General features: G+C 40.8%; 2 protein-coding genes across 4 annotated transcripts in view; both read left to right on the top strand.

Moving 5' to 3' along the window:
• The first annotated feature begins 1,073 nt into the window (after window positions 1-1,073).
• LOC129762495 (uncharacterized) lies at window positions 1,074-2,592 on the top strand. Of its 2 annotated transcripts, none has more exons than XM_055760799.1 (5): window positions 1,074-1,501; window positions 1,562-1,617; window positions 1,876-1,934; window positions 1,994-2,049; window positions 2,162-2,592. In XM_055760799.1, exons 1-5 carry the CDS (start codon window positions 1,149-1,151, stop codon window positions 2,487-2,489), a joined length of 852 nt encoding a protein of 283 aa, XP_055616774.1. In that variant the 5' UTR covers window positions 1,074-1,148; the 3' UTR covers window positions 2,490-2,592. The 2 variants fall into 2 exon arrangements, with proteins under 2 accessions (XP_055616774.1, XP_055616773.1); XM_055760798.1 differs by having other exon boundaries at window positions 1,858-1,934.
• Window positions 2,593-2,830: 238 nt separating this feature from the next.
• The window catches only part of LOC129775041 (PDZ and LIM domain protein 2-like), a 31,378-nt gene continuing 8,180 nt past the window's right edge, over window positions 2,831-26,028 (top strand). The window contains exons 1-2 of one of the 2 annotated variants that reach the window (XM_055779229.1): window positions 2,831-3,279; window positions 13,882-14,033. In XM_055779229.1, the coding sequence (XP_055635204.1) occupies window positions 3,130-3,279; window positions 13,882-14,033 (302 nt within the window). In that variant the 5' untranslated portion in view covers window positions 2,831-3,129. Of the gene's footprint in view, window positions 3,280-13,403; window positions 14,034-26,028 lie in introns of those variants that run through there. The other variant, XM_055779219.1, reaches the window with a different exon arrangement.

Here is a 26,028-nt window from a genome sequence, read left to right as displayed (position 1 = left end):
TTTATTAATAGCGATAGAAGCGTAGAAATATTCCGTATCAGTTGATGTAAACATCTTTCCGATCCAGTAAGAAATGTTCGAGTTATAAGCATTCGGAATCTTTCATTTTTTCCTGCATGTTCTATGTTTAGGTTTTCATTTTACCCCCCATATACTCCGGTTAGACATAGTCCCACGTCAAAATCAAAGTTCGTCGTGTTAGAACAATATTCTCTTTAAAACTCAGTAAATCGATGCCAGAACGCTTCCATCGTCTAATACACAAATCGTAGACTATAATTGCTGTAATACGTACCGCCTGCCACTGTATTTACTAGACCTGGCCCCTTCAGGTCGGGTTGATGGAAATGGAGTCGCCCTCTCGCTTCGGCGTTTGGCTCCCAATTTGGCAGAATTAAGACAGTGAAAAATTATGAAATTTGTTTTTCAAAGTCTAAACACAAACAGCGAGGCTTATCTCGAGTATTTTCGAGCAGAAGAAGGATCAAGATCAGGTGATACTATTTCGCCATTCATTGTCTGATCACTGTCCGCCGTCGCGGTTGAATACATCATCGCTTATTTTTAGAACGTGTGACAAATTCGTGACGTGAAATAAATTTCCTGATCATTCGCATTGGTTTGCGTGTTTGTCTGTATGAGTAACCGATAAAAATACTGTTTATTTTTATCGGCAATCGATCTAAACCGAAGATAAGAAGCTGGTGGTGGTGAGGACGCGCCAAGACTTGGACATTACTGCAAGCCGATCATCGAAGGAAAAACATACGCTTCTGGGGAAATGCTGTGCTGAATAAATGAACGGTTAATGATTAAAACTGAAACTCACTATGTCCCACCTTCAAATATTGTCAGTGATGCGACTTTGGTTCCAGTTGGAACTTATGCTTGTTCGGGGGCTTCAACTAGATGTTATGCTCATGGCGCTTGTAATACGTCGATCGTTTACAGATGATGCTCGGTTTCCGACCGGATGTACCGAAGACGGAAGGCTTCGTCGAATCGTCGGCTTTCGTATTGGATGACATTGAGTAACAGGTATTTTAAAACAAATTTCAATCGCTTGACAAGTTTTAATCGATCAACCGACAGTCGCGCGTTAAGTGATCATTTTTTGCTGTACGATTTCAGGTGATCAGTGAACGGCTATGGCTATGGCGGTGGATGTCCTTGTGGATGCCCAGGAGGTTGCGTTACCACCAATTGAATCTTTCAAAAATTGCGAATACCATGTACGAGTTACTGGAACGACGGAATTAGATAAGCGAATTATGTCCTTCGTGGATAATTTGTGGGGTTTCGAGGTGACGGGAGGTATCGATCAGTTTGAACCACTGACGGTGATATCGGTGAAACGGGAAGGCCTGGCGAGACGCGCCGGTATCAGGGTGAATGATGTGATTACCAAAATCAATGAGACTTCGGCGGAGAAATTGACTCTTGCACAAGCCCAGGAACTGATCGCGGAGTCTGGGAGAACTGTGAAAATATACGTGAGAGGGTAAGCTGATCACGATCCATGTGATAGAGGAATGATACATTGAATGCTTCAAAATTACAGCGATGTGGAAGACGATAGTGATGACGACATGACAGTCGACTTTTGGTTCAAACCTTGTAAGTACTGGACTTCGGATCATCTGTTTGTTTGTGGTCAAAACAGTCACCAATCCAACTGATCGTTCCGATAGTCATGAAAACACAGCATTCAAACCACAATTGGGAAGACGTGATTGGTGGCATATTGTACAATCTCTCTCTTTCTCTCATCCGACCCTCTCATCCTGTTACTGTCCTCTCCCATCCTACGCATTCTTGTTTCTTGTGGAACGGTATTAAACACTCGTTGATCAATAGATGGGTTTTTCTCTTCAGTGAGTGATGCCGAGCGGGCACTTCTGGATTGGGAGGCACGGATGCGAGCGAACCGTAATGTATGTTTTGGAATGTTTAGCAATGATCACAATCTCCAATGAATTTCGTTTCAATTTAGCCGGATAAATGGAATGGGCTGTGGCCGTGGAATGATCGCAAGAAGGTGATCTATAAGTGAGTATCCTTAACACTGGGGAGAATGCGGAACGTGAAGGCACTTTGGCAATGATCTGACTGTTCAAATATTTTGGCAGGCGCCTTTAAAGTTTGTTTGTTAATTTCACAGGGAATCAAACTGTTATATGGTTCCAAGTGAGGCCGAGGAGAAGCGGGAACGAGAGCTGAAACTGCGTGTATCTGAGAGTGAATACAAACAACATCTGGAAAGAGAAAAGGCAGAGGCCGAGCGTAAAGCCGACGAGAAACGACAAGAGGAAGCCAGACGTAGCGAGGAGGAACGAAGAGCCGAGGAAGAAGCGTTCTTCGCCAAGTTCGAAGCTGAGCAGAAGCGTTTACAGGAGCAAGATCCAAGGGTTGCAGAGGAAGCTGACCATTATATCGAGGAATTGATGCAGCAGAAAGATTTACTGGAACCCAGTACTGAAGACCCTTAAGAATGATAGACTCTTTGTAAGGTTATTTTGATTCTTTACTTAGGTTAAGTATACACACATTCGAATACAAATAAAATCCGATATTTTTATTTTTCAAAATAAATCTGTTTCTGATTGAATCCTAATCCTTGCGATTCAACCATTAAGCTTTCTCACATCTCAGATTCGAACAAAAGAAGAGGGAGAGATAGTCTGAAAGGAGTGCAAGTCTAAATTTATCAATCAATCGAATTCATCTCGTCAGAGAGAGACACAGGGAAGCATGTTAACCTCATTAATCCACGGCGACACACGAATTGCAAGAGTGGATACAGACATTTTGCGTGCGGATTGAAACGAGCGCAACTGCGATTTGAATCAGACTACCTTCACGCATTGAACTGTTAACACGTACAAGTCGTTCCGCCGGTCGAACATAACTTTTGTTACTTTATTGGAACTCCTAGAAGTTTCCAGAACCCGGTACGATCAATTCCGGTGTTGTGTTCTAAGTGCATCTTCGAATCGGCATTAAGCAAAGTTCGAAAAAAGCGCAAATCATCACATTCATTCACCAACGCAAAAGGATAACTGGGTTGAATACGTAACCCAACATATTTGCAACGAGCCGAGACCGAGAGAAAATTGCTCGTGCATCGACATGCCGGAGTTCGTGATCGAAAAACGTAACTTTCCAGTGTTGACTATCGCGTCCAATAGTGTCCACAGTGGCAATGGGAACGGTGACAATCCTATGGGTTTTCGTATAACCGGGGGAGCGGATTTCGAAATGCCGATAACGGTGTTTCAGGTGAGAGAATACGTGGGCACTTGGAACAGTTCGGGAGCATCGGGAGTACATTGGTGGCATCACCTGATTCGCCAGACACGGTGGGAAATTTTTCAGGTTTATAAATAGAACCGTTCCCCCGTCATAAGTGCACAGACAGGCAGTTGTTATGCTGCGCCATGTGCGATCGCAAAAGAGAGCAACGCAACCGGATTCTAACCGACAGCTTGAATCCTAACCTAGAGTACAAGTGTTCTGTTGAGGCATAACTTGCGTGCAAGATTTACGAGCGGGTTGTTGCCAGAGCTACCATTATAAAATCTGTGTTTTTGGTCTGAAAAAAATCTTATCTCAGTTATTTCTCAACAAATCTGTATTTAATTTTTTAAGCCCAATTTTGAAACATTGTTGTTTTTTATTAGACGATGTTGATGGTATCCACGTAAAGCCACACAAACCTGTAATGATTGTAACGAATTAAAAGGTTGGATAATTGTGAATAACTGGCCCCGTAACTCGGTACACGTCTTACCTCTGCTGCGGCTGGAACGAGAAAGAGGCCGATTTCCTGTGTGATGTTTCACATCAGCTTTCAGGCCGAGCTCAAGGTTCGCCCGTCAGGTTGCTGTGTTCGGAGTATGCACAAATTGTGGGATGAGCGAATATGATGAGTCAGTTAGAGCTGGTAGTATTGTCAATGTGCATTCTGGAATCCACAAATCCTCCACCCTCTCTCTAAAAAAAATGAAATCTGGGGAATAAATGGAAGAAAACTTGTATCCCTTCAGTCTTTTTAATTTCCGATGTTTCAGTACACCCTCCAATGACAGCGTTCACGCATAACATTGACGTAATATTTTTAAATTAGCTGGTTTCAAAATACCACTTCGCTGTATACCGTGATACTTACGAGAGTCGAACCGCGATTCTGCCTTCACCCGAACCTGACGAATAAGAATCACCCCGTATCTCTAGGTCGAACAAGATAGAAACGAGCCCATGGTTTGCAGTCTTCTCGCTTTTTGGCCCGTAATTTTGACTACTTGTAGCTTCTATACCATATGTTCATTTGTATATGAACAATTCTTGGTGAACACTACAAGTTCTTTGATTTTGCCAAGAGACAGTGATTTCGAGACGATCCACGAATCAATGGCAACGTTCCTACAAAGATCTCTGAGTCCTTATTTCTTTTTTCGTTCTGCTTCGATTTTTTTTGCCTTGAGTTATTGTTTCAGTGTTTGTTATCCTAATATCCTACGGGATTACTGCTGTCTTAAGTGCTACGTTCTGTTTTATTCTCTTTCGGTTTGGGGTCTTGTCTGATTCCTCTTCGATATTGTCTGTTTATTCCGCAGTTTTCGTTAGTGTACGGCCAATCAAAATATTCCCACATTCCATATTCTTCAGTCTTCTCCGCTGTCTTCTCGATCCACTTCCAATTGACCCTAACGCGGTGATCACAATCCGCTTCCAATTGAACTTAGCGCGGTCGTCTCGATCCGCTTTCAATTGAACCTAACGCTGTCGTCTCGATCCGCTTCCAATTGAACTTAGCGCGATCGTCTCGTTCCGCTTTTAATTGAAACTATCGCGGTCGTCTCGATCCGCTTTCAATTGAACCTCAAGCGGTCGTCTCTATCCATTTTGAATTAAACCTCACGTGGTCGTCTCGATCCGCTTCAAATTGAAACTAGCGCGGTCATCACGATCCACTTCCAATTGAACTTAGCGCGGTCGTCTCGATCCGCTTTCAATTTAAACTAGCGCGGTTTTCTTGGTCCGCTTTCAATTGAATCTAGAGCGCTCATCAGGAGCGGCTTCCTTCCTTATCCATCGCGGAAAAAAAGTTCATCAATGCCATCTACCATGCTCCATCATCCAACAAGTAAATTAAAGAAAAAATATCACTCGCGTAGATAGTTTGTATCGTACACGAATTACTCACACATATAAAATAGCGGGTAGTGTTGTGTTTAGAAACTCTGAAAAACTTAAAAACAAAATAATATTAGGCTGTCAAAAAAGTCCTGCGGTATTTTTTTTGAATTTTCATTGGTTCATAAAATTAGTTACAATCATCTGTTTTAAGTCAAATGTGCGCCGTTTTGTTCGATGACTTGTTCCCAACGAGATGTCAACTTCATAATACCCCTGTTATAGAAGCTCGCTTCCTTATTGGCAAAAACTCGGATAGCCAATTTTCACAGGCTTCTTTTGTGGCTAACTTCTGACTACCTAGCTCGTTCGCCATGGACAAAAACAGGTGGTAGTCACTTGGTGCAAGGTCCGGACTATACGGCGGATGCAAAAGAACCTCCCATCCGAGCTCCCGGAGCTTCTGGCGCGTCACCAAAGAAGTGTGTGGCCTGGCGTTGTCCTGATGGAAGACAATGCGGCCTCTGTTTATCAAAGATAGCCTCTTCTTCATGAGTGCTACCTTCAAGCGGTCCAGTTGTTGGCAGTACAGGTCCGAATTGAGCGTTTGGCCATAGGGAAGCAGCTCATAATAGATTATTCCTTGACAATCCCACCAAACATACAGCAGAACCTTCCTGGCCGTTAATGAGGGCTTGGCCACCGTCTGAGCCGCTTCAGCGGGCTTCGACCACGACCGTTTGCGCTTCACGTTGTCGTAAGTGACCCACTTTTCATCGCCGGTCACCATCCGCTTCAGAAACGGGTCGATTTTGTTGCGATTCACATGCGTCGATACGGTCAAAGATGTTTTTTTGCGTCAACGTGTGTGGCACCCATACATCGAGCTTCTTTTTGAATCCAAGCTTCTTCAAATGGTTAATAACGGTTTGATGACTTATCCCCAGCTCTTGGCCGATGCTACGGCTGCTACCAATGAGGTACATATAGAGGTGGAGCAGTAGGCGAAGTATATCTGTATTGGCAAGCAAAATATCGTGTCGTAATTATTTGCATTCAAAATGGAATGTATATGGAAGATACAAAACAATGTTCAAAGTATTCTCGGTTGCATGACAATTTGAGCCAAAATTCTAATGAAATCATTCAACTGGTTGGTTTTTAACAGATGGCAATTATATCGTGGCTTATTTCGATTATTCATGTAGTAGAAAGGTCCAGAGAGCAGTCGTTTGCTTAGTTCTCAAAAGCAGTAACATTTCCGGTAAAATTTCGATTAATTGGCGATTATTATTATCTCACAACATACACACCGACACTGAGAGCCTTCGAAACATCAACTTCGTAACGGTAAAATAAAGAAACTTCGTTTGCTTCTATGAACGTGTTGGAGTGAAAATGGTACATGAAAATATCACTTTTATCCGTCTATTTCGACGTGATTTCACTAATATTCACTCTACACTATCACATTAACCTCATATTCGGCGGGAACTCTACAAAAATGTACGTTTTTAATTGATAAATTACTTCCCGAAAATAGCATTTTTACATGGATGCGGTGGGCAATCAAAGATAAACACAACAACTGACGTCACTATTTGCTAAATAGTTATGGCAGCGCATGCTATGTCGCTCGAAACTCGACCATCTTCATTAACTTTTTTCCACGACATTGGGCTGCTACTATGCCGGTCTTTCTCGGCTAATTCAGCGATTTTGTCGCAATTTTCGACGACAGGCCTTCCGGAGCGTGGCGCATCTTCGACGACCTCTACACCAGAACGAAAACGTTGAAACAATCGTTGTGCGGTGGAAATGGAAACTGTATCGGGTCCATAAACTGCACAAATTTTATTGGCAGCTCGAGATGCATTTTTGCCTTTGTCATAGTAGTACTGTAAAATATGTCGGATTTTCTCTTTATTTTGCTCCATATTTACGACACTATAATTCACGAAAGACTTAACCAAACAAAACACTGTCAAGGATTATATTATAGCGCGCAAAAATACCTTTCCAACAAGCTATAATAAGACTCGATACAATGAATACAACTAGAACTACGCGCTTACAACGACACCTCGCGGAAATACCGCAGGACTTTTTTGACAGCCCAATATAAACCCGTTCTTCTGCATGTTTTTTTCATAAAATTGTACTCGGAGACAAAGTGAACCAAAATTTGGCTGAAGATTCCTCATAAATTGCACGTTTTTACTAATGCTGACGAGAGGGCCTTCATAGTATACCTGTAAACTGTCCAAGTACATTGGGTCTGGACGACAGCCATATTTATCCACTTTCACGATACAAATGAAGCATACATTTTTGAATAACTCGAGAAATGATCAAGCAAATGGAGCTAAATTTGGGATGTGAGGATTTTTGGGGACGAGAAATGTTTCTATGATGGTATGAAACCCCTCCAACCTCTGGAATGGAGAGGGGGTCCCATAAAAATATTAGGCATATTTCAAACAAAAATGACAATTAAAAATTTTCGGAAAACACTCAAGCAAAATGAGAGAATTCGGAAAATTCAATTCCCATATGTTCTTTAATTACATAGTGACAAGCAATGTTAGTCCATTTGATGTTTGCGCTAACGAAATAGATTTTGTTCGAAACTGGAATTGGATTACCAGATGATAAATCGCACTCCTATATCTTCTTCTATCTATATACAACCATTCCATGCCGAACCGATATAGTGGTTCTCGGATTTTTGTCAAAAGTGGTAATTGTGTTCGTTGTCGCAAAACATTAGACCCGTTTTTCTAATCTTTTTATTAAGGTGCCCATTTCTATTTTAGGGTGGTTCGAAAAATATTTTTTTTCCACTTTTTCCCAAAAATGACTTTTTTCAAAAAATCAAAACTATTGAGCCACTCAACCGAATTAGATGATCAATATATCAAATTGAAGCCAATAAGCTTTTTATTAGAAAATTTAAACATGCAACAGAAAAAGGATTTTATTTTTGTAATTATTGATTGTAGTCGTTTTTTTTATTGGTTCCATGGCTTTTGGACCAGAGGGCACTATATTTTTTCATATTTTTTTCTTGAAGGATTTTTTACATAACATATCTCGATATCAGAGATGCTATTTCTTTTTTCGTTTTTTAGATATGATTTTCCAAAGTTATCCAATGGTTCGAAAAAACAATTTTTCTCCCTTTTTTCCACTACCAAAAAATTCATAACTTTTGAACTACTGGACCGATTTAGATGATCGACATATCAAATTGAAGCTTATGAGTTAGATTTCTTTAAAAAATATTGCTTTTGCGAAAAATTTTGATTTTCGTTTTTGAGTAAGTTTTTCATAGTTTTCTCGGTAAAAGATAGAGGGCGTTATATTTTATCATATTTTTTCTGGAAAGCTGAGGTTTGTTTGACACAATATATCCAAAAATCAGAAATGTGTTATTTTCCGTTTTCGAGTTATTTTTTTTCAAATCTAACATGTTTTAAGTCTTCGTTCAATATTCCTTTGTGACTAGACTAGACCTGTGCGACTAGAATCTAATCTTCCAGCAAGTGTGATATTTTCCCAAAGAAGGTTGGCTTATTGGCTTTAATATAATATGTGGACCATCTAAATCGGTTCAGTGGTTCAAATGTCATGATTTTTGCATAAAGTGATTTTTGGATAAAAAGGGGAAAAATGAGCCACCGGTTATCTTTGAAAAATCATATCTCAAAAGCGAAAAAAAGCATCTCTGATATCGAGATATGTTATGTAAAAAATTCTCAGCTTTCAAGAAAAAATTTAAAAAAAATATAGCGCCCTCTAGTCCAAAACCCTGTAAACAATAAAAAACGATTACAATTAATAATTACGAAAATAAAATCCATTTGTTTTGCAAGTTCAATGTTTTTTTAATAAAAGGCTTGCTTGTTGTCTCTAATTGTCGTTCATCTGAATCGGTTCAGTAGTTCATATGTTATGAATTTTTGCAAAAAGTCATTTTTGGATAAAAGAGGGAAAGTGATTTATCGGACCACAGGTTAACTTTGAAAAATCATATCTCAAAAACGAAAAAAATAGCATCTCTGATATCGCGATATCTTATGTAAAAATTCCACAGCTTTCCATAAAAAAAATATAAAAAAGTCCATCCCTCTAGTCGAAAGCCATGAAAACAATAAAAAACGGCCACAATCAATAATTACGAAAATAAAATCTCTTTTTTCTGCAAGTTCAATGGTTTTTTAATTAAAAAATAGCTTATTGACTTCACTCTACGACAATAATTTATTACAATAATCAACAGGCAGAATCTATGCCCTAATGATATTTAAATGGGTTAATATTCTCTTAAAATTACGTTTAATAGCTACCCTACATAAATTGAAATCAAAACCCTCTGCAACTCTGTTGAACATTCTGAGCAGACCGGATATACTACCGTAGGTCGCGTAATTTGTTCGCCGGACCGGTATATGCAGCAAATTTTGGTTCCGCAGACTTCTTGGAGGCACCTGTAGTTGGAATAAACGGAGCAACGCCGGACACTCTGTTTTCGACGTCAGGACATCAGACACTAGCATAGCACGGGCGACATTGCGGCGAACAGCTAAGGTGTCTAAATTGATTAGAAGGCATCTACTATCATAGCTGGGTAGCCGAAAAGGATCCCTCCACGGCAAGCGTCGAAGAGAAAAGCGCACAAACCTGCGCTGTACAGCTTCAATTCTGTCGACACCATTTTGGTAGTAAGGACTCCAAACTTGACAGCCGTACACAAGAGTCGAACGTACCAGCGAGCAGTACAAAGACTTCAAGCAATATATGTCATTGAAATCTTTACCGATTCGAAACAAAAAGCCCAGACTTCTGGAAGCTTTGCCCACAATATATGAAATGTGCTGCTGGAACGATAGTTTGCTGTCTAGAAGTACCCCTAGATCTTTGATACAGTTGGTTCTCTCGATGGAAGTATCCAAGAGTTTATAATCGAACATGATCGGTTCCTTTTTTCTTGAATAGGTGATAATAGCACATTTACTTGGGTTCACCTTTATGCAATTAGCAATACACCAATCGGCAAAACTATCCAGCTGTTGCTGAAGTAGGCAGGCATCGGCAGTCGAGTTGATTATAAAATAAATTTTCATATCGTCGGCGAATGACAAGCGCGGAAGGTTCAGCTTAAAAATGACGTCATTGAAGTACAAGAGGAAAATCAACGGCCCCAGGTGGCTGCCTTGAGGAATCCCAGATGGCGCGTCGAATTTGCGCGAGAAATGATCACCAATTTTTACTGCTAGCTGGCGACCGATTAGATATGACCGCAGCCAACTGATTATTCTGCCGCCAAACCCCAAATTCTCCATTTTAGAAATCGCAATTTCGTGATTAATGCTGTCAAACGCTGCTGTTAGGTCGAAATATATCGCATCTGTTTGTTTGGCGCTATTGAAACCTTCCGTTATATAAGCCGTGAAAGTCAACAGATTGGTTACAGTAGATCTCTTAGGCATAAATCCATGTTGGTCTTCTACAATGTAATGCTGGCAGAAACTAAAGATCGGTTCCAAGACAACAAGCTCAAGCAGTTTGGCGACCGAGCTTAGTGCGGAAATTCCTCGGTAGTTATCGATTTGAGTCTTGGCACCCTTTTTATGTACAGGAATCAAAAACGCCGACTTCCAGGAAGTTGGAAATTTTCCACTAATCAACGATAAGCGGAAAATGCGACAAAGAGGAATCATCAGATTAGCTGCGAATTTCTTCAATATAATAGACGGAATACCATCAGGACCAACTGAGCAAGACGCCTTGAGTTTGTTCATAGCAGATTGTACCATTGGCTCGTCAACCTCGATATGGGAGCAAGACTGGCCGAGAAAAGGTACGTTTCCAGCAGCAGATTCAATTTGCTCGGGTGTTATCGACTCATCCGAAAACACGCTTCCAAATTTATCAGCAAATAGGTCACATATCGTTTGTGTGTCATAACTCCAGCGCCCATTGTACTCCATTGTAGAAGGTAGACCGGACTCATTCCTTTGCTCGTTTACGAACTTCCAAAAAGACTTAGGATTTGATTTCAGTTTCAGCTGCATGTTAGTTATGTAACTACGATAACACGATTGAGTAGCTCGCTTGTATGCAATGTTTAGTCGCACATAATAATTCCTAAGTGGCACGGTTCGGTACTTGGCAAATCGACGTAATGCCGCTCTCTTTGCTGTTTTCATTTGACTTAGTTCCCTAGTCTGCCATGGAGTATGCGAATGCTCTAAAGCAGTTCGCTTATTGATATGTCGATCATCTAATCTAAAAAAAGACATTTTTGGGAAAAAGCGGAAAAAATGATTTTTCGGACCACCCTAAAATTAAAATGATCACCATAACGAAACCATAAAAAATACGGGTCTGATATTTTACGATAAAGAACAAAACTACCACTTTTCATGGAAAACTGAGAACCACTATGTGGGTTTGGCATGGAATGGCTGATATATAGATCACGTACATAAAAATAATTTCTGTGGGATCTTGAGTTTTCGAAATGATTTGAATCAAGATATCAATTGTGGGACGAGAAGTTCGTCGGGTCAGCTAGTACATAATAAAATTCTGCATATATTCTGTGTATCTGTATGATTCTGTATATATATCTAATACTAGCTGACCGGGCAAACTTCGTCCCGCCCAAAATTTGTTTTTTGTTATCAATACCTTCAAACATTCACGTTTTCTTACTATGAGCAAGTTCATGGGTCCAATCGCAGAACTGTTCGTTGATTGATCTTCTAATCGACCCCGTTGAATTTTGTATGGCATCTCCCCCTTAGAGAGAGGGGGTGGAGTGTCTAACCACCGTAAAAACATTTATGGCACCCTAAAACCTCAACATACCAAATTTGATTTCATTTACTTGATTATTCTCGAGTTATGCAGAAATTTGTCTTTCAATTGAATGGCAGCCCCCTATTAGAGAGGGGAAGGAGTGTCTAACCACCATAGAAACATTTATTGCACCTCCACATGCCAAATTTGGTTTCATTTTCTTGATTAATTCTCAAGCTATGCAGAAATTTGTGTTTCATTTGTATGGCAGCCCCACCTAAGAGAGGGAGGAGTATCTAACCAACATAGAATCATTTATTGCACTCTAAAACATCCACATGCAAAATTTGGTTCCATTTGCTTGATTAATTCTCGAGTAATGCAGGAATTGGAATTTCATTTGTATGCCAGCCTCCCCTTTAAGAGGGGGTGGAGTATCTAGCCACCATAGAAACATTTAGTGCACCATAAAACATTTACATGCCAAATTTGGTTTCATTTGCTTGAATAATTCTCGAGTAATGCACAAATTTGAGTTTCATTTGTATGACAGCCCCGGCCCCAAAAACCCCTACATACCAATTTTCATGTTGATCGGTTCAGTAGTTTCCGAGTCCATAAGAATCAGACAGAAAGACAGACAGACAGACAGACAGAAAGACAGACAGACAGACAGAAAGACAGACAGACAGACAGACAGACAAACAGACAGACAGACAAACAGACAGACAGACAGACAGAAATCCATTTTTATATATATAGATTTGGCGATAAAGAACAAAACTACCACTTTTCATGGATATATATATATATATATATATATATATATATATATATATATATATATATATATATATATATATATATATATATATATATATATATTATATTCTGTATGAATTCAAAAAATCTGTAATCTGTATCTACAGATTCTTGGTCTCAAAAAGTCGAAAAAATCTGAAGAAATACAGATTATTCTGTAGATATGGTAACCCTGGTTGTTGCGCCGGCGTCTCGAAGATTTATGCTGAACTGCAACGTCTGTTCTTGAGTGAGTTTTTTCTTCCGATCTCAACATCGCAAAATGCCTGTCAATGATCCCAAAATGTATTTTCTTCTCTGATTCTATGTTGCTAGTGGGAAAAAATAATTGTTATGGTTACGATCTCACACAAGAGATCTGCTTTAAAATGATCAAAATGTTCAAATAACATTGACAACGCATGAACAGCTGCGCTGAATTTTGTCTGCATGCGAAAGAATTTCCATTCAACAGAAAACACGCGAAAGTTTTACTTTTTTTTCAATTTTATTTCGCTTTGATACAGTGCATCATTTGATACGATATCATCCAACTATTCTTTTTATTGTTGCCTCGTGACGTCAAGCGGATAAACCGTATTCAAATTGCAGAGCGAGTGTTTCTCGTTCTCTGACACTGCCAGCATTGTATTGGTTCAAATATTTTGCCTGAGAGGACTGATTTAAAAATATGAAAAACTGAACACGGGGAAAAACAACCAAATCAAATTGATGTGCGACCCAGGGCAAAGATTTTGTTCCACTGGCTCAGTCTCGCGTCTATTGTTCAGAAGAAGAGTCACCAGCTCGCTTGCCAGCAGTTTCCCCGTGTGAAGTGATATTAATTTCTAGAATCCAGTGGCTAGTGGGGGGAAAAAATTAGAACTCTTTCCTTGCCTCGCTTCTTATCATCCTCTTATCGAGCGAATGGCTCTCGACGAACCCAAACTGGCACCCGAAGGGGACGAGCAGCAGCAGCAACGGGACCACCACCCGTGGGCCATAAGAATTGGCAAGAAACGTGACGATGCTCCCGACTATTACAAGCAGCCCAAGTTCAAACGAAACATAATTCCCTTCGACACGGAGGATTTATCGGTGCGGGTTATCCGCGAACGCTTTCTTATTCCGGACCAGGTCAGAGAGTACAGTCCGGCGGAGAAGGCGGGTCTGAAGCTGGGCGATGAGATTGTCAAGATCAACGGTGCGGATGCGTCCGCGATGCGACTAGCTACGGCCGAATCCGTCATCAAGCAGGCCGGCGAACAGTTGCACCTGATAGTGGCCAAGTAAGAGCGGCAATTGTCCCCGTGTTGTATTGTGGCTTGTGTTGTGGAGTTGCTGAATTTTGGGGAGGCACGAAAATCTCTTCAACGGACCTCAAGTTTGCCTATAGATTGTGTGTGAGTGTTCTTTTTTGTGACTAAAATGTGGTTGGTGTGATTTTATTTTTAAATATTGTCTTTCAAGTTCCGACAGAATTTCTGATAGCGAAAACGCGAATTGGAGCAATACACCAGCCGACACAGAAACAGAGGAAAATTGCAGGGAAATCTTGATACGTAATTTTGTGTAGTTTTATTGTATGAACGATTGCATGATTAAACGAGCATGAGAATGGTGCCGGATAGTTTGAAGTGTAATGTTTGTGTTGATTGTCTTATATACTATTGATTCAAAGCATTGCTATTGCTGGTTAATTCAACTAAGAAATCCTAGCCCGAAAACCCATTTTTCGGGAAGTGTAGGAATCCCGCTTCGAAAAGTTTAGACATCTCATGACGTGATCCACTGTTCGAATTAATTGCATTTGTATTTTGTAACGAGTGATGGCTAGAGGAAGTAACATCTGGATAATATGGCGGTTATTCTCGGACCTTCCAAACGAAGTATGTTTTGATCATATTTGCAACATGGAGTCGAGCATTGTTAGGCTGCAGAACATTTTATCGTGTCCTTAGTTGATGTCTGGCAGTAACCCATTCAATGCTTGACACCGAAACATCAATTGCGTTCTATTCTGATCACTTGTTTCAGCTGTTTGCAAAGAGAATACATTATAGATTAAAATACAATTACATGAGCATAATTAATAATGGGTAAATCGTTGTCTAGTGTTAGGTTTCTTAGAAAAGGGTGGTGAATTTTGTTTCCTTTCATTTTTGTGGTAGGTGTAAAGGGTGAATCCATCAAAATTGCACACACAGAATTGCAGAATTGCTTGAAAATACTAGCAAATGAAGTCACTAATTAGTGACTTTGCTTTATTTATTTTATTTAGTTTCCTCTCCTATTTCGATTGCCCGTACTTTTCTCTTCACTCCCATCACCCATCAAATTTTGTGTAACAAATTTTCTCATTTTTTTGAATAGTAGGGAAACTGGGGGTAAGCCCGGCCCCATTGGGGAAAGTATTGCTTTGTGAGATCTGAGGGCACATATTGTTATGTTTCCCTCACAGAATAGTTGTCTTGATTATTTTCCATGAGATACGAGATATATCAGTGCTTTCAAACGGCAATTTTTCAAGTAATAGTCAGTTTTCAAAGCTGACATAAAAACAGAGCTAACCAAACAGCTACCAGGTAGACACAAAATATAGAGCAATTCCACGCCAAAACAGACAATTTTGACGCGATCTTGTACCATTTTTATGTAGAATTACGACTATCAGTAAGGGTGCCAAATCAGAAAACAGGTCATGATTTTATGAAATAAAGTTAAATTTTTTTTTGGCGGAGCCGTTAATTCATGATTTGTTTATTCAAAATTTCTACTTAAATCTATTTTTAATAGGATTCGACCGATTACTCGCGGTTTACTCGAGGTTAGAGGGGCAACAAAAAGTTAACTTTACTAACTACTTTCGCTACGAATGAATTCTAATGATTTGCACTCCAATCGAATCGGAAAAAATCTAGGACATTGTAATTCTCTAATCCTCAAATTCTCTAATCCACAGAAAAAAGTAAACAGTGGTACAATTTTTTCATGGCGTTTGACGAGAGTGCATGACACGCACATTTTGTTGCCTTATGCGTCTCTAAATGCAAAATGAAATGGTTACGAAATGTGCAACAATGGTGCCGGGGAGCGAATATTTAATCATCTGTGATCGAATGTGTCACTGACTGTCGCGATAGTGTTCACGATGTGTAGTACATAAAGGGTGTGTCACATCAAATTGCATCACGGAAAAAACGCTGTAGAAATTCGCCCAGTAGTCCGATCCTTTTGAAAATTTTAGACAGTAAAATAAAAACTGTTAAACAACTTTTGGCATTTTCTTTTTATTCATACTTCGAGCCCAAGCCCGTATGCTCGCACCTTCCTCTTTACCCCGTCCATAAGGTTCTGTACAACGTCAGGTTGTAGTTTTTTTTGAACAGAAATTCATTTTCTCTTGAAGTCCTCCTCCGATTTGACAACTTTTGGGTTCTTCTGGAGGGCCTGCTTCATAATCGCCCAATATTTCTCTATTGGGTGAAGCTCCGGCGCGTTGGGCGGGTTCATTTCCTTTGGCACGAAGGTGACCCCGTTGGCTTCGTACCACTCCAACACGTCCTTTGAATAGTGGCACGAAGCGAGATCCGGTCAGAAGATGGTCGGGCCCTCGTGCTGCTTCAATAGTGGTAGTAAGCGCTTCTGTAGGCACTCCTTAAGGTAAACCTGCCTGTTTACCGTGCCGGTCATCACGAAGCGGGCGCTCCGCTTTCCGCAAGAGCAGATCGCTTGCCACACCATGTACTTTTTGGCAAACTTGGATAGTATCTGCTTGCGAATCTCCTCCGGAACGCTGAATTTGTCCTCTGCGGAGAAGAACAACAGGCCCGGCAGCTGACGAAAGTCTGCTTTGACGTAGGTTTCATCGTCCATTACCAGGCAATGCGGCTTCGTCAGCATTTCGGTGTACAGCTTCCGGGCTCGCGTCTTCCCCACCATGTTTTGCCTTTCGTCGCGGTTAGGAGCCTTCTGAACCTTGTATGTACGCAGGCCCTCCCGCTGCTTGGTCCGCTGGACGAATGAACTTGACAAATTCAGCTTATTGGCGACATCCCGGACCGAACTTCTCGGATCACGTCTAAACTGCTTAACTACGCGCTTGTGATCTTTTTCACTGACGGAGCATCCATTTTTGCCGTTCTTCACCTTCCGGTCGATGATTAGGTTCTCGAAGTATCGTTTTAGTACTCTGCTGACCGTGGATTGGACGATTCCCAGCATCTTACCGATGTCCCGATGTGACAACTCCGGATTCTCGAAATTAGTGCACAGGATTAATTCACGACGCTCTTTTTCGTTCGACGACATTTTTCCAAATTTACGAAAAATTGACAGTGAAGCATGGCCAACGTGATCTAAACACTCTTATCTGATTATAAGCGACAGCTGAAGATATAATTCCTAAAAATTAAATTTCTACAGCGTTTTTTCCGTGATGCAATTTGATGTGACACACCCTTTAGTGCATTACTATCAGCAAACAAATTTCTCGCGTATTGCTCTCGAGAGGGCAAGAGTGGTTCATCAATCAATAATCTTTACCTGTTTCTACGGAACTATCTATCGGCTCTTTTAAAGCCCCTAAAACTAGATTTTAATTATTTGAAAATTTCCGATACATTCCAAAGTAATATCAGATATAATTAAAAGCGAGTGGTAACTTTGTCAAAAAAGAGTTTTTGTGAATTCAGAAGACTTTTTGGTGATTTTTTTTCCGATCGATCATTCAATTTCCGTGAATTCGAGCAATGTGTTCGGGTTGAAATTGGCGCCAAAGTGCAGTGTTGCTTTTAGCAACCGGTTCTCGCGTGTACTTTATTGTGAATTCCTGAGAGGAGAGAGTCTAAGTGCATTCGATGGTGCTTTGTACTCCATAAGTATTTCGTGCTAAAATAAAGGGATGCAGAAGAAGAGGCTCAAACTACGGTAGACTGCATTTTTAACTTTCTCGAATTTGGAAGAAATTTTCGAAGCTTCAGACAGAACAAGTTATTGTCACATGAAAAATGGAAAACGTAGATAATGCTGTGCATTGTTTCTGTGTCAAAGGTAGCTTCAAAGTGCATCGTATTTCAAGCCGGATGTAATAAATGTATTTTCCTCGGGTGAGAGCTGTGTTCTTGGGCGAAAACTGAAGATGAAGGTTTATTCTGCAACGCTTATCCTCGCCAGCAATAATTTTGTAGTCTTAAGTTAACAATGCGGCCGAGTCTTAGACACAACCTTTCTATTTTTTTTAAATCTTGTTGCAACTATTCAAAATCACAATTTTCATTTCTAAATAACCAATTTTATCTACGACATTTTCTTCAAAAAAGTCATTACTCAAAATTGTTGCGAAATCAATCAACTATTTAGGAAAAAGAAAGGTTAATGATTCTAGATGCCGATATCAAAAATCAGTCGCAAATAAAGTTGGTAATCTGATAATGTAAATAATGATTCTGGCACCTGCCACCATACGTACAAACTTTAAAAAAAATGGAGAGTATCGGGTCAAAAACCGGCTGATTTGGGGAGGAATCGCTCTATAATCCGTCGGCTTACGCTTACACTTTAAAAATTCGTTTTCAATTCTTGTAAACATCTTCATCACCTTCCGATTTGCAACTGGCACGAATTCTTAATACACGTTTCTATCTCATAAATTATAACTTCTTCATTCATTGTCCACTTATCAAACAAAATATGTTCATCTGTTTGAACTGGGACTTTTTTTACTAATGCTACTTTAAACATCTGCCCATTTAGGAATGAACTTTAATACAATCCATAGATTCTATTGTTTTTCTCCCAGACTAGCCTTCCATTGTTTCTTCCAACAAAGCTGATTAACTGATTAACGACTTTTGGATCTTTTTTTATGATTTCGATAAGCAGTCACATCACTCACCTCAGCAAATCATGATTCTTGCCTCTCCTCACTAACAACTATCCTTTTCTTGATAATTGCTAAGGAACCACGCTATAGAGGCGACCCTTCTGGCCTTTGGGCGGTGAATATCATACTAACATTTCTTCCCTTTCCCTGGTGACTGTAAGGACGTGGCCGGCGTTGTTATTAACTATTTAACGCTTGAATTACCGAAACTTACACAATGAATTGTTGCTTCTGTCCGTAAATAAAATCAATAACCTCTCTTTGATTTGAGCAAAATTTAAGCAGCCAATTGCGTTGTTTTACAGTTATTGCTTAACACTCCTATACTCGCGCATTGGTCTGTCAGACCGAGAAATCAATAATTCGTTCATTTCTCAGAAAATACCAACACTACGACTTTGCGATTCTCTCTAGCTTCGTTATTCGTCGTTCATCATCGTTTGGCGTATCGCAAGTGTTGGTACAAAGGGGATGTGTGCCACTTTTTTTAACACTTTCGGTCTGACACACCGACGCGAGTATAGGAGTAACTTTTTTGGACAAGTGCCTTTTTTCATATTCTGGAATATTATTGAATGAAATGTATGAATTAATGTTAAAGGCGTGGAATATTTATTGAATATAATGGATAAGATTATTAGAGGACTATTTGATTTCAGTCCCTTTTGTAACTGAATTGAACGGATCCATATATTAACTATTCGTCGATATATTCGTCGTTAGATTCATACGTTCAAATGCAAAATATAAATGTTTGACTTTCGTATAGTTATTCGCTAAATATAATGGTCATACATATACACACTTGTGAAAGAATTTCACTTGTGGAAGAATTGTAAACAGTAAACTATAAACTAATCGGTAGCTTATGGTAATTTTCAACAGTTAGTTTTGGGGATATTTTCTTATAATAGATAATATCGACATAAAAACAAGAAAAAGCAAAAGGAAGTTACTAGAAATCCTTTTATATCATCTTTTTATGCCCCATCTAAAAATAGCATTCATTCTTAGTTTACCAAGAAAACAGAGACAAAGAATATTAGAAATATTTATATTGCAGAACCTTTATCGTATGGTAATTATCTAGAACATCGTTATACATTCTTCTCTTCAATAAAAGATCCGAAAAATACGCAACAACTGCATGAAATGTAGAAAATATGTTTGTTTCGAGCATGCAGTTATGCTATGTTCTGATTCTTACTCCAATGAAACCACAATCAATGTTATTTTATAGCTCTTTATACTTCCATGAATTATATTCAGTTGCTTACTTTTAATTAATAACACTAAAAAAATTCGAATTTCTTTATTTGTGTTGGAGTATCAAAAATTACTCTATTTTGAGGAGGCTGAATTAGATGGCTTTTAAAACATAATAAAGACGAAGAAAACATATTTTTTTGAGTTTTTTATTCAATCATGCCCTCTTCTAAATGCCAACAAAGCCTGAAAAATGCGCAATGGCAACATTACAGAGAAGTTCAATTTTCGGTCTGTGACACCGTGCGCGAGTATACGTGTTATGATTTTGCACGCGAGTACAGGAGGGTTAAGGGCGAGCCCCTGTCTGCAAGGTCCAAAAATAACGATTTTTTTTCGGATGTTAGAAATAAAGTGAAGCATTCGAAAAATGATTATTACGCTGTTGAAAGCTGGATACGCAGATGCTGTTTGAAAATCGGTACCTTGCTGGTGGTACCGATTCTGAAGCAACGGGGTGTCACAGAACGAATTCAGATGAATATTTGAAAACCTAAAGCGTCACACAGGGGTTTTTGAAAATTTTAAAAAAATACAAAATGGCGGCTATTTTTGTTAAAAGTGAGTTATTTTTCACGAAAAATCGGTGTTGGAAAACTCATCAAAAATCTAAGAAAAGAGATATCGAAAACGGCTATGCAACGCTTTAGATAATCTTTTTTTACATGCTGAAAAGAAAATTTCAGCCAAATTGGTCGAGTAGATTCAAAGTTATCGATACCACCAACTGAAAAAAATGGTTTCGAGAAAAACGCGTTCAAAAATTCGTACATCAATACTATATTCCTTGAGATGACCTCATACTTTTGGCTGTAACTTTCCAACGAAATCTAATATCGAAAAATCCTTTTAGGACAACATTTCTAAGCGCATAAGCTCCCGGAAAATGCAGAAAAATAGATTTTTTCGACTTTCCAGACCGGTATCCCGCTCCATGCTGCATTATAAGAACGCATACTGTGCATACGGTTGGAGCAGCGTGGAGAAGTCATAACGCAGGAGTGGCCAAAGCGTAGACCGCCGGCGCCTGGCCGCACGCGTAGCTTTTCTTAGTCACCCGCCTATCTGATATTTACACGGTACTAAAATCCGTCATGTACAACTGCAGTCGTTCCCAAAAAATCTATATAAATAAAAATGTAAGGCAAAATCTGTTGGTAAGCGGAAAACCCGAAGAAGGGATGGTCCGATTTTCTTGCCTCCTATATTTTATTGTATTCGTCTCTTCCCGTAGATCAATATAGCGGAGAGAAAAATCGGAAAATTTTCAGAAAATCCTGAAGGAAGGTAGGAAAATTCGGAAAATTGAATTCCCACATGTTCGAAAATTACATCATAATAAGCGTTGTTAGTCCATTCGATGTTTGCGCTATCGAAATTGATCTTTGTTCGTAAGTGGAAATGGATTTTCAGGCGAAATAACGAATTTCCATATCTTATATCTATATAAATAAAAATGAAAGGCAAAATCTGTTGGCAAGCGGAAAACCCGAAGAAGCCGAAGCCGAAGCCGAAGAAACCCGATGGTTCGATTTTAGCCTCCTATATTTTGTTGTACTCGTCTCTTCCCGTAGATCGATATAGTGGAGAGAAAAATCGGATAATTTTCAGAAAATCCTGAAGGAAGGTAGGAAAATTCGGAAAATTTAATTCCCACATGTTCGAAAATTGGTTGGTAAATGACTGGACTAAGCGTACCATCGGTACTTCGCGTACCTGCAGGCATAAAATAGACCCCATTCGTGGTCCTTAGCTTCCTGTCCAGTAACTCCTATCCCTACCTCCCCGTGGTACCGGCTGGGGTACGAGTAACCATAGTGAAGATCGGGTAACCAACCCCGGTGGGATCTTGGTCGTATGCTGACAGGGAAGGGGGCGTATCCGAGCGTCTGTTCACCATGGAGGTGCGGCTCAAAACAGCGTCTGATCCCCATGTTAGGGGCGGCTGATCACTGTCTTCGTGCCAGCGGGGACTCTAAAAAGAGCTGTGCACGACGGTCCTCCGGCGAGACAGGGGGTTGGTGCAGGCCCTGCAAGCCATCCGTAAAAATAAAACGCACAGGAAAATTCACAAAGAAATTCGAGACAGGACAATCGGACTAGACCTACGCAAAGAACACGGACTAGAGATTGGAAACTCGGAACATGGAACTGCAAGTCTCTCAATTTTCTTGCGAGTACCCGAATTCTTTCGGAAATATTGAGAGCCCGCAATTTCAACATCGTAGCGCTGCAGGAGGTGTGCTGGAAAGGTTCGATGGTGCGATCGTTCCATGGTGGATATACCATCTATCAGAGCTGCGGCAACACACACGAGCTGGGTACAGCTTTCATCGTGATGGGGGAGATGCAAAAACGGGTGATTGGTTGGTGGCCGATCAATGAAAGAATGTGCAGATTGAGGATGAGAGGCCACTTCTTCAATATCAGCATTATCAACGTCCACAGCCCCCATCTAGCTAGCACCGATGACGATAAAGAAGAATTCTACGCGCAGCTAGAGCGTGAATACGATCGCTGCCCAAAACACGACATCAAAATCGTCATCGGTGATTTGAACGCTCAGGTCGGCCAGGAGGAGGAATTCAGACCGGTAATTGGTAGGTTCAGCGCCTATCAGCGAACCAACGAAAACGGCCTAAGACTTATCGACTTCGCTGCCTCCAAGAACATGGCCATACGTAGCACCTTCTTCCAGCACAGCCTCCAATACCGTTACACCTGGAGATCACCACAGCAAACAGAAACACAAATTGACCACGTTTTGATCGACGGTCGGCACTTCTCGGATATCATCGACGTCAGAACCTATCGTGGCGCTAACATCGATTCAGACCACTACCTGGTGATGGTCAAACTGCATTCTAAACTGTCAGTCGTCAATAACATAAGACACCAGCGCTCACCACGGTACCATCTACGACGACTACAGGAGCCGAACGTTGCTGCAACATATTCGCAGCGTCTTGAAGCTGCGTTACCGGGGGTAGACGAACTGGATGCTGTTCCCCTCGATGAATGCTGGAACTCCTTAAAATCAGCAATTAGCAGCACAGCAGAGACCGTCATCGGGTATGAACAACGAGGACAACGGAACGAATGATTTGACGACGAGTGCCGAGCGCTCCTGAACGAGAAGGATGCAGCACGCGCAGCCATGCTGCAACGAGTGACTCGACAAAACGTGGAACGATACAGACTGAAACGAAGGCAGCAAACACATCACTTTCGGGAAAAAAAGCGCCGCCTGGAAGAGAAAGAGTGTGAGGAGATGGAGCTGCTTTATCGTTCTCGAGAATCGCGGAAGTTCTTCAAGAAACTAAACGCCTCGCACAAAGGCTTTGTGCCGCGGGCCGAAATGTGCAGAAACAAGGAAGGAGGCATCTTGACGAACGAACGCGAGGTGATCGAAAGGTGGAGGCAGCACTACGATGAACACCTGAACAGCGCGCAGACAGGAGACCTAGACGGCGTTGAGGAGGACTACACCGGTGCAATGAACAACGACGACGTACCACCCCCGACGATGGGTGAAGTTAAGGAGGCCATTAATCAGCTCAAGAACCACAAAGCAGCTGGTAAGGATGGCCTCGTAGCGGAGCTCTTCAAGGGAGGTCCGAGAAAACTTGTAGAGTGTATGCACCGGTTGATAGTCAGGATCTGGGACACAGAACAGCTACCGGAGGAGTGGAAGGACGGGGTAATCTGCCCCATCTATAAAAAAGGCGACAAGTTGGATTGTGGGAACTATCGTGCCATCACAATCCTGAATGGTGCCTACAAAATTTGGTCTCAGATCCTCTTCCGCCGCCTATCGCCAATAGTAAGTAGATTTGTGGGAAGTTATCAGGCCGGATTCATGCCCGGTTGCTCGACGACGGACCAGATTTTTACACTGCGGCAGATCCTCCAAAAGTGCCGCGAGTATCAAGTCCCTACACACCACATCTTCGTCGACTTCAAGGCCGCATATGATACAATCGACCGACGACAGCTATGGAGGATCATGGACGAACACGGCTTTCCCCGAAAGCTGACAAGACTGATTCAGGCAACGATGAACGGTGTGCGGTGCAGTGTGCGGATCTCAGGTGAGGTGTCGGAATCATTTGAGACTCACAGGGGACTTCGACAAGGCGATGGAATCTCCTGTCTGCTCTTCAACGTGGCGTTGGAAGGTGTTATGCGGAGAGCGGGCTTCAACATGCGGGGCACGATTTTCAACAAGTCTAGTCAGTTTATCTGCTTCGCCGACGACGTGGACATAATCGGAAGAACACATGCGACGGTAGCCGACTTGTATACCCGACTGAAACACGAAGCAGGGCTGATTGGGCTTGGGATCAATGCGTCTAAGTCTAAATACATGCTAGCTGGAGGGACTGATCGCAACAGAGTTCTTCTTGGTAGTAGTGTTGTGATCGACGGCGACGAGCTCGAGGTGGTAGAGGAATTTGTCTACCTTGGCTCGTTGATAACAACTGACAACAACAACAGCCGTGAAATTCGAAGACGCATTGTCAATGGAAGTCGTGCCTACTATGGGCTCCGCAAATCCTTGAGGTCCAACAAACTCCGACCCCGTACGAAGTGTACCATGTACAAATCCCTAATTCGACCGGCTGTTCTCTATGGGCACGAAGCATGGACGATGCTTGAAGAGGACTCACAAGCGCTTGGAGTTTTCGAACGCCGAGTGCTCAGAACAATATACGGTGGTGTACAGGAAAGCGGAGTATGGAGAAAGAGAATGAACCACGAACTGGCGCAACTCTACGGCGAACCCAGCATTCAGAAAGTCGCCAAGGCTGGACGAGTGGGATGGGCAGGGTATGTTGCAAGATTGCCGCACAGCAACCCTGCAAAGATGGTGTTCGCATCGAATCCGGTAGGAACAAGAAGGAGAGGAGCCCAGCGAGCGAGGTGGTTGGACCAGGTGGAGCAGGACTTGGCAAGAATCGGTACAGCCGGGAGTTGGAGAACTGCAGCCATGGATCGGGACTATTGGCGAAAAATTGTGAAGAAGATCTAATCTCTCAATGGGATGTAGTATCATTATAAATAAATAAAAATAAATGTTCGAAAATTACATCATAATAAGCGTTGTTAGTCCATTCGATGTTTGCGCTATCGAAATTGATCTTTGTTCGTAAGTGGGAATGGATTTTTAGGCGAAATAACGCATTTCCATATCTTATATCTATATAAATAAAAATGGAAAGCCAAATGTGTTGGTAAGCGCAAAACCCGAGGAAGGAATGGTTCAATTCGAGTCATCTATATTTCAATGTATTCGTCTCTTCCCGCAGATCAATATAGCGGAAAAAAATCGGAAAATTCGGAAAATTGAATTCCCATTTGTTCTACAATTAGCTAAGCGTTGTTAGTCCATTTGATGTTGGCGCTTACGAAATTGACTTATGTTCGAAAGTGGAAAAGGATTTTCAGACGGAATTGTATCTTCTATCTATATAAACGAAAATGAAAGGTCAAATGTGTTGGTGTGCCCTAAACCCGAGAAAGGAATGGTCCGATTTAAGCTGTTTTTATTTTGTAATATTCTCTGTATCAATGTTTCCATGCAACGAATTTTTGTAGAAGTACTAGACAATTTATAGTAAAAGAAAATTGTAAAGGGTCAAAGGGTAAACAATCAATGAACAGTTCAGTGATTGGGCTCACTAACGTTCACTTAGTAAGAAAACGTGGATGTCTGAAAGTATTCAAATCAAAAAATCTATTTTGGGCGGGACGAAGTTCGTCGGGTCAGCTAGTAATAAAATAAAAAGAGAGTATCGCTGGCTCCGAATGAATGTTTTGCAGAGTTTGATTTCTCGAGTTTTCTCGAGATCGAATTAGAAGTCGAAATCAGCCACAATTGCATCATTTTTTTCAAACATTATTTTTCAAGAAGTCTCCATAAAAAATGATACGTATTCCAGAAAACTATAAAAGATAAAAAGTAGATGTCTTTGACAAAAGCTCATAATTGAATAAGATCTAAAACTTTGTCAAATCGCTATCTTAACTTTAAACAAAATTAGGATTAGTAGTATTTTTTTTCAAAGAAAAAAAAAGCTGTTGTTAGAAAAACTTTTTCCCTGTAAAAGTGCCCATCTTCCAATGTTTGGGTG

Source organism: Toxorhynchites rutilus, chromosome 1 (genome assembly GCF_029784135.1).
Source record: "Toxorhynchites rutilus septentrionalis strain SRP chromosome 1, ASM2978413v1, whole genome shotgun sequence".
Classification (NCBI taxonomy): domain Eukaryota; kingdom Metazoa; phylum Arthropoda; class Insecta; order Diptera; family Culicidae; genus Toxorhynchites; species Toxorhynchites rutilus.
The sequence above is the reverse complement of the archived record's forward strand: the minus strand, read 5'-3'. Positions and strand labels throughout refer to the sequence as shown.

Coding starts and splice junctions, on each gene's coding strand:
- LOC129762495 (XM_055760798.1), top strand. CDS start 1,149: ATGGCTATGGCGGTGGATGTCCTTGTGGATGCCCAGGAGGTTGCGTTA. Junction 1,618..1,857: donor CGACTTTTGGTTCAAACCTT/GTAAGTACTGGA, acceptor GTTGATCAATAG/ATGGGTTTTTCTCTTCAGTG. Junction 1,935..1,993: donor GGATGCGAGCGAACCGTAAT/GTATGTTTTGGA, acceptor GTTTCAATTTAG/CCGGATAAATGGAATGGGCT.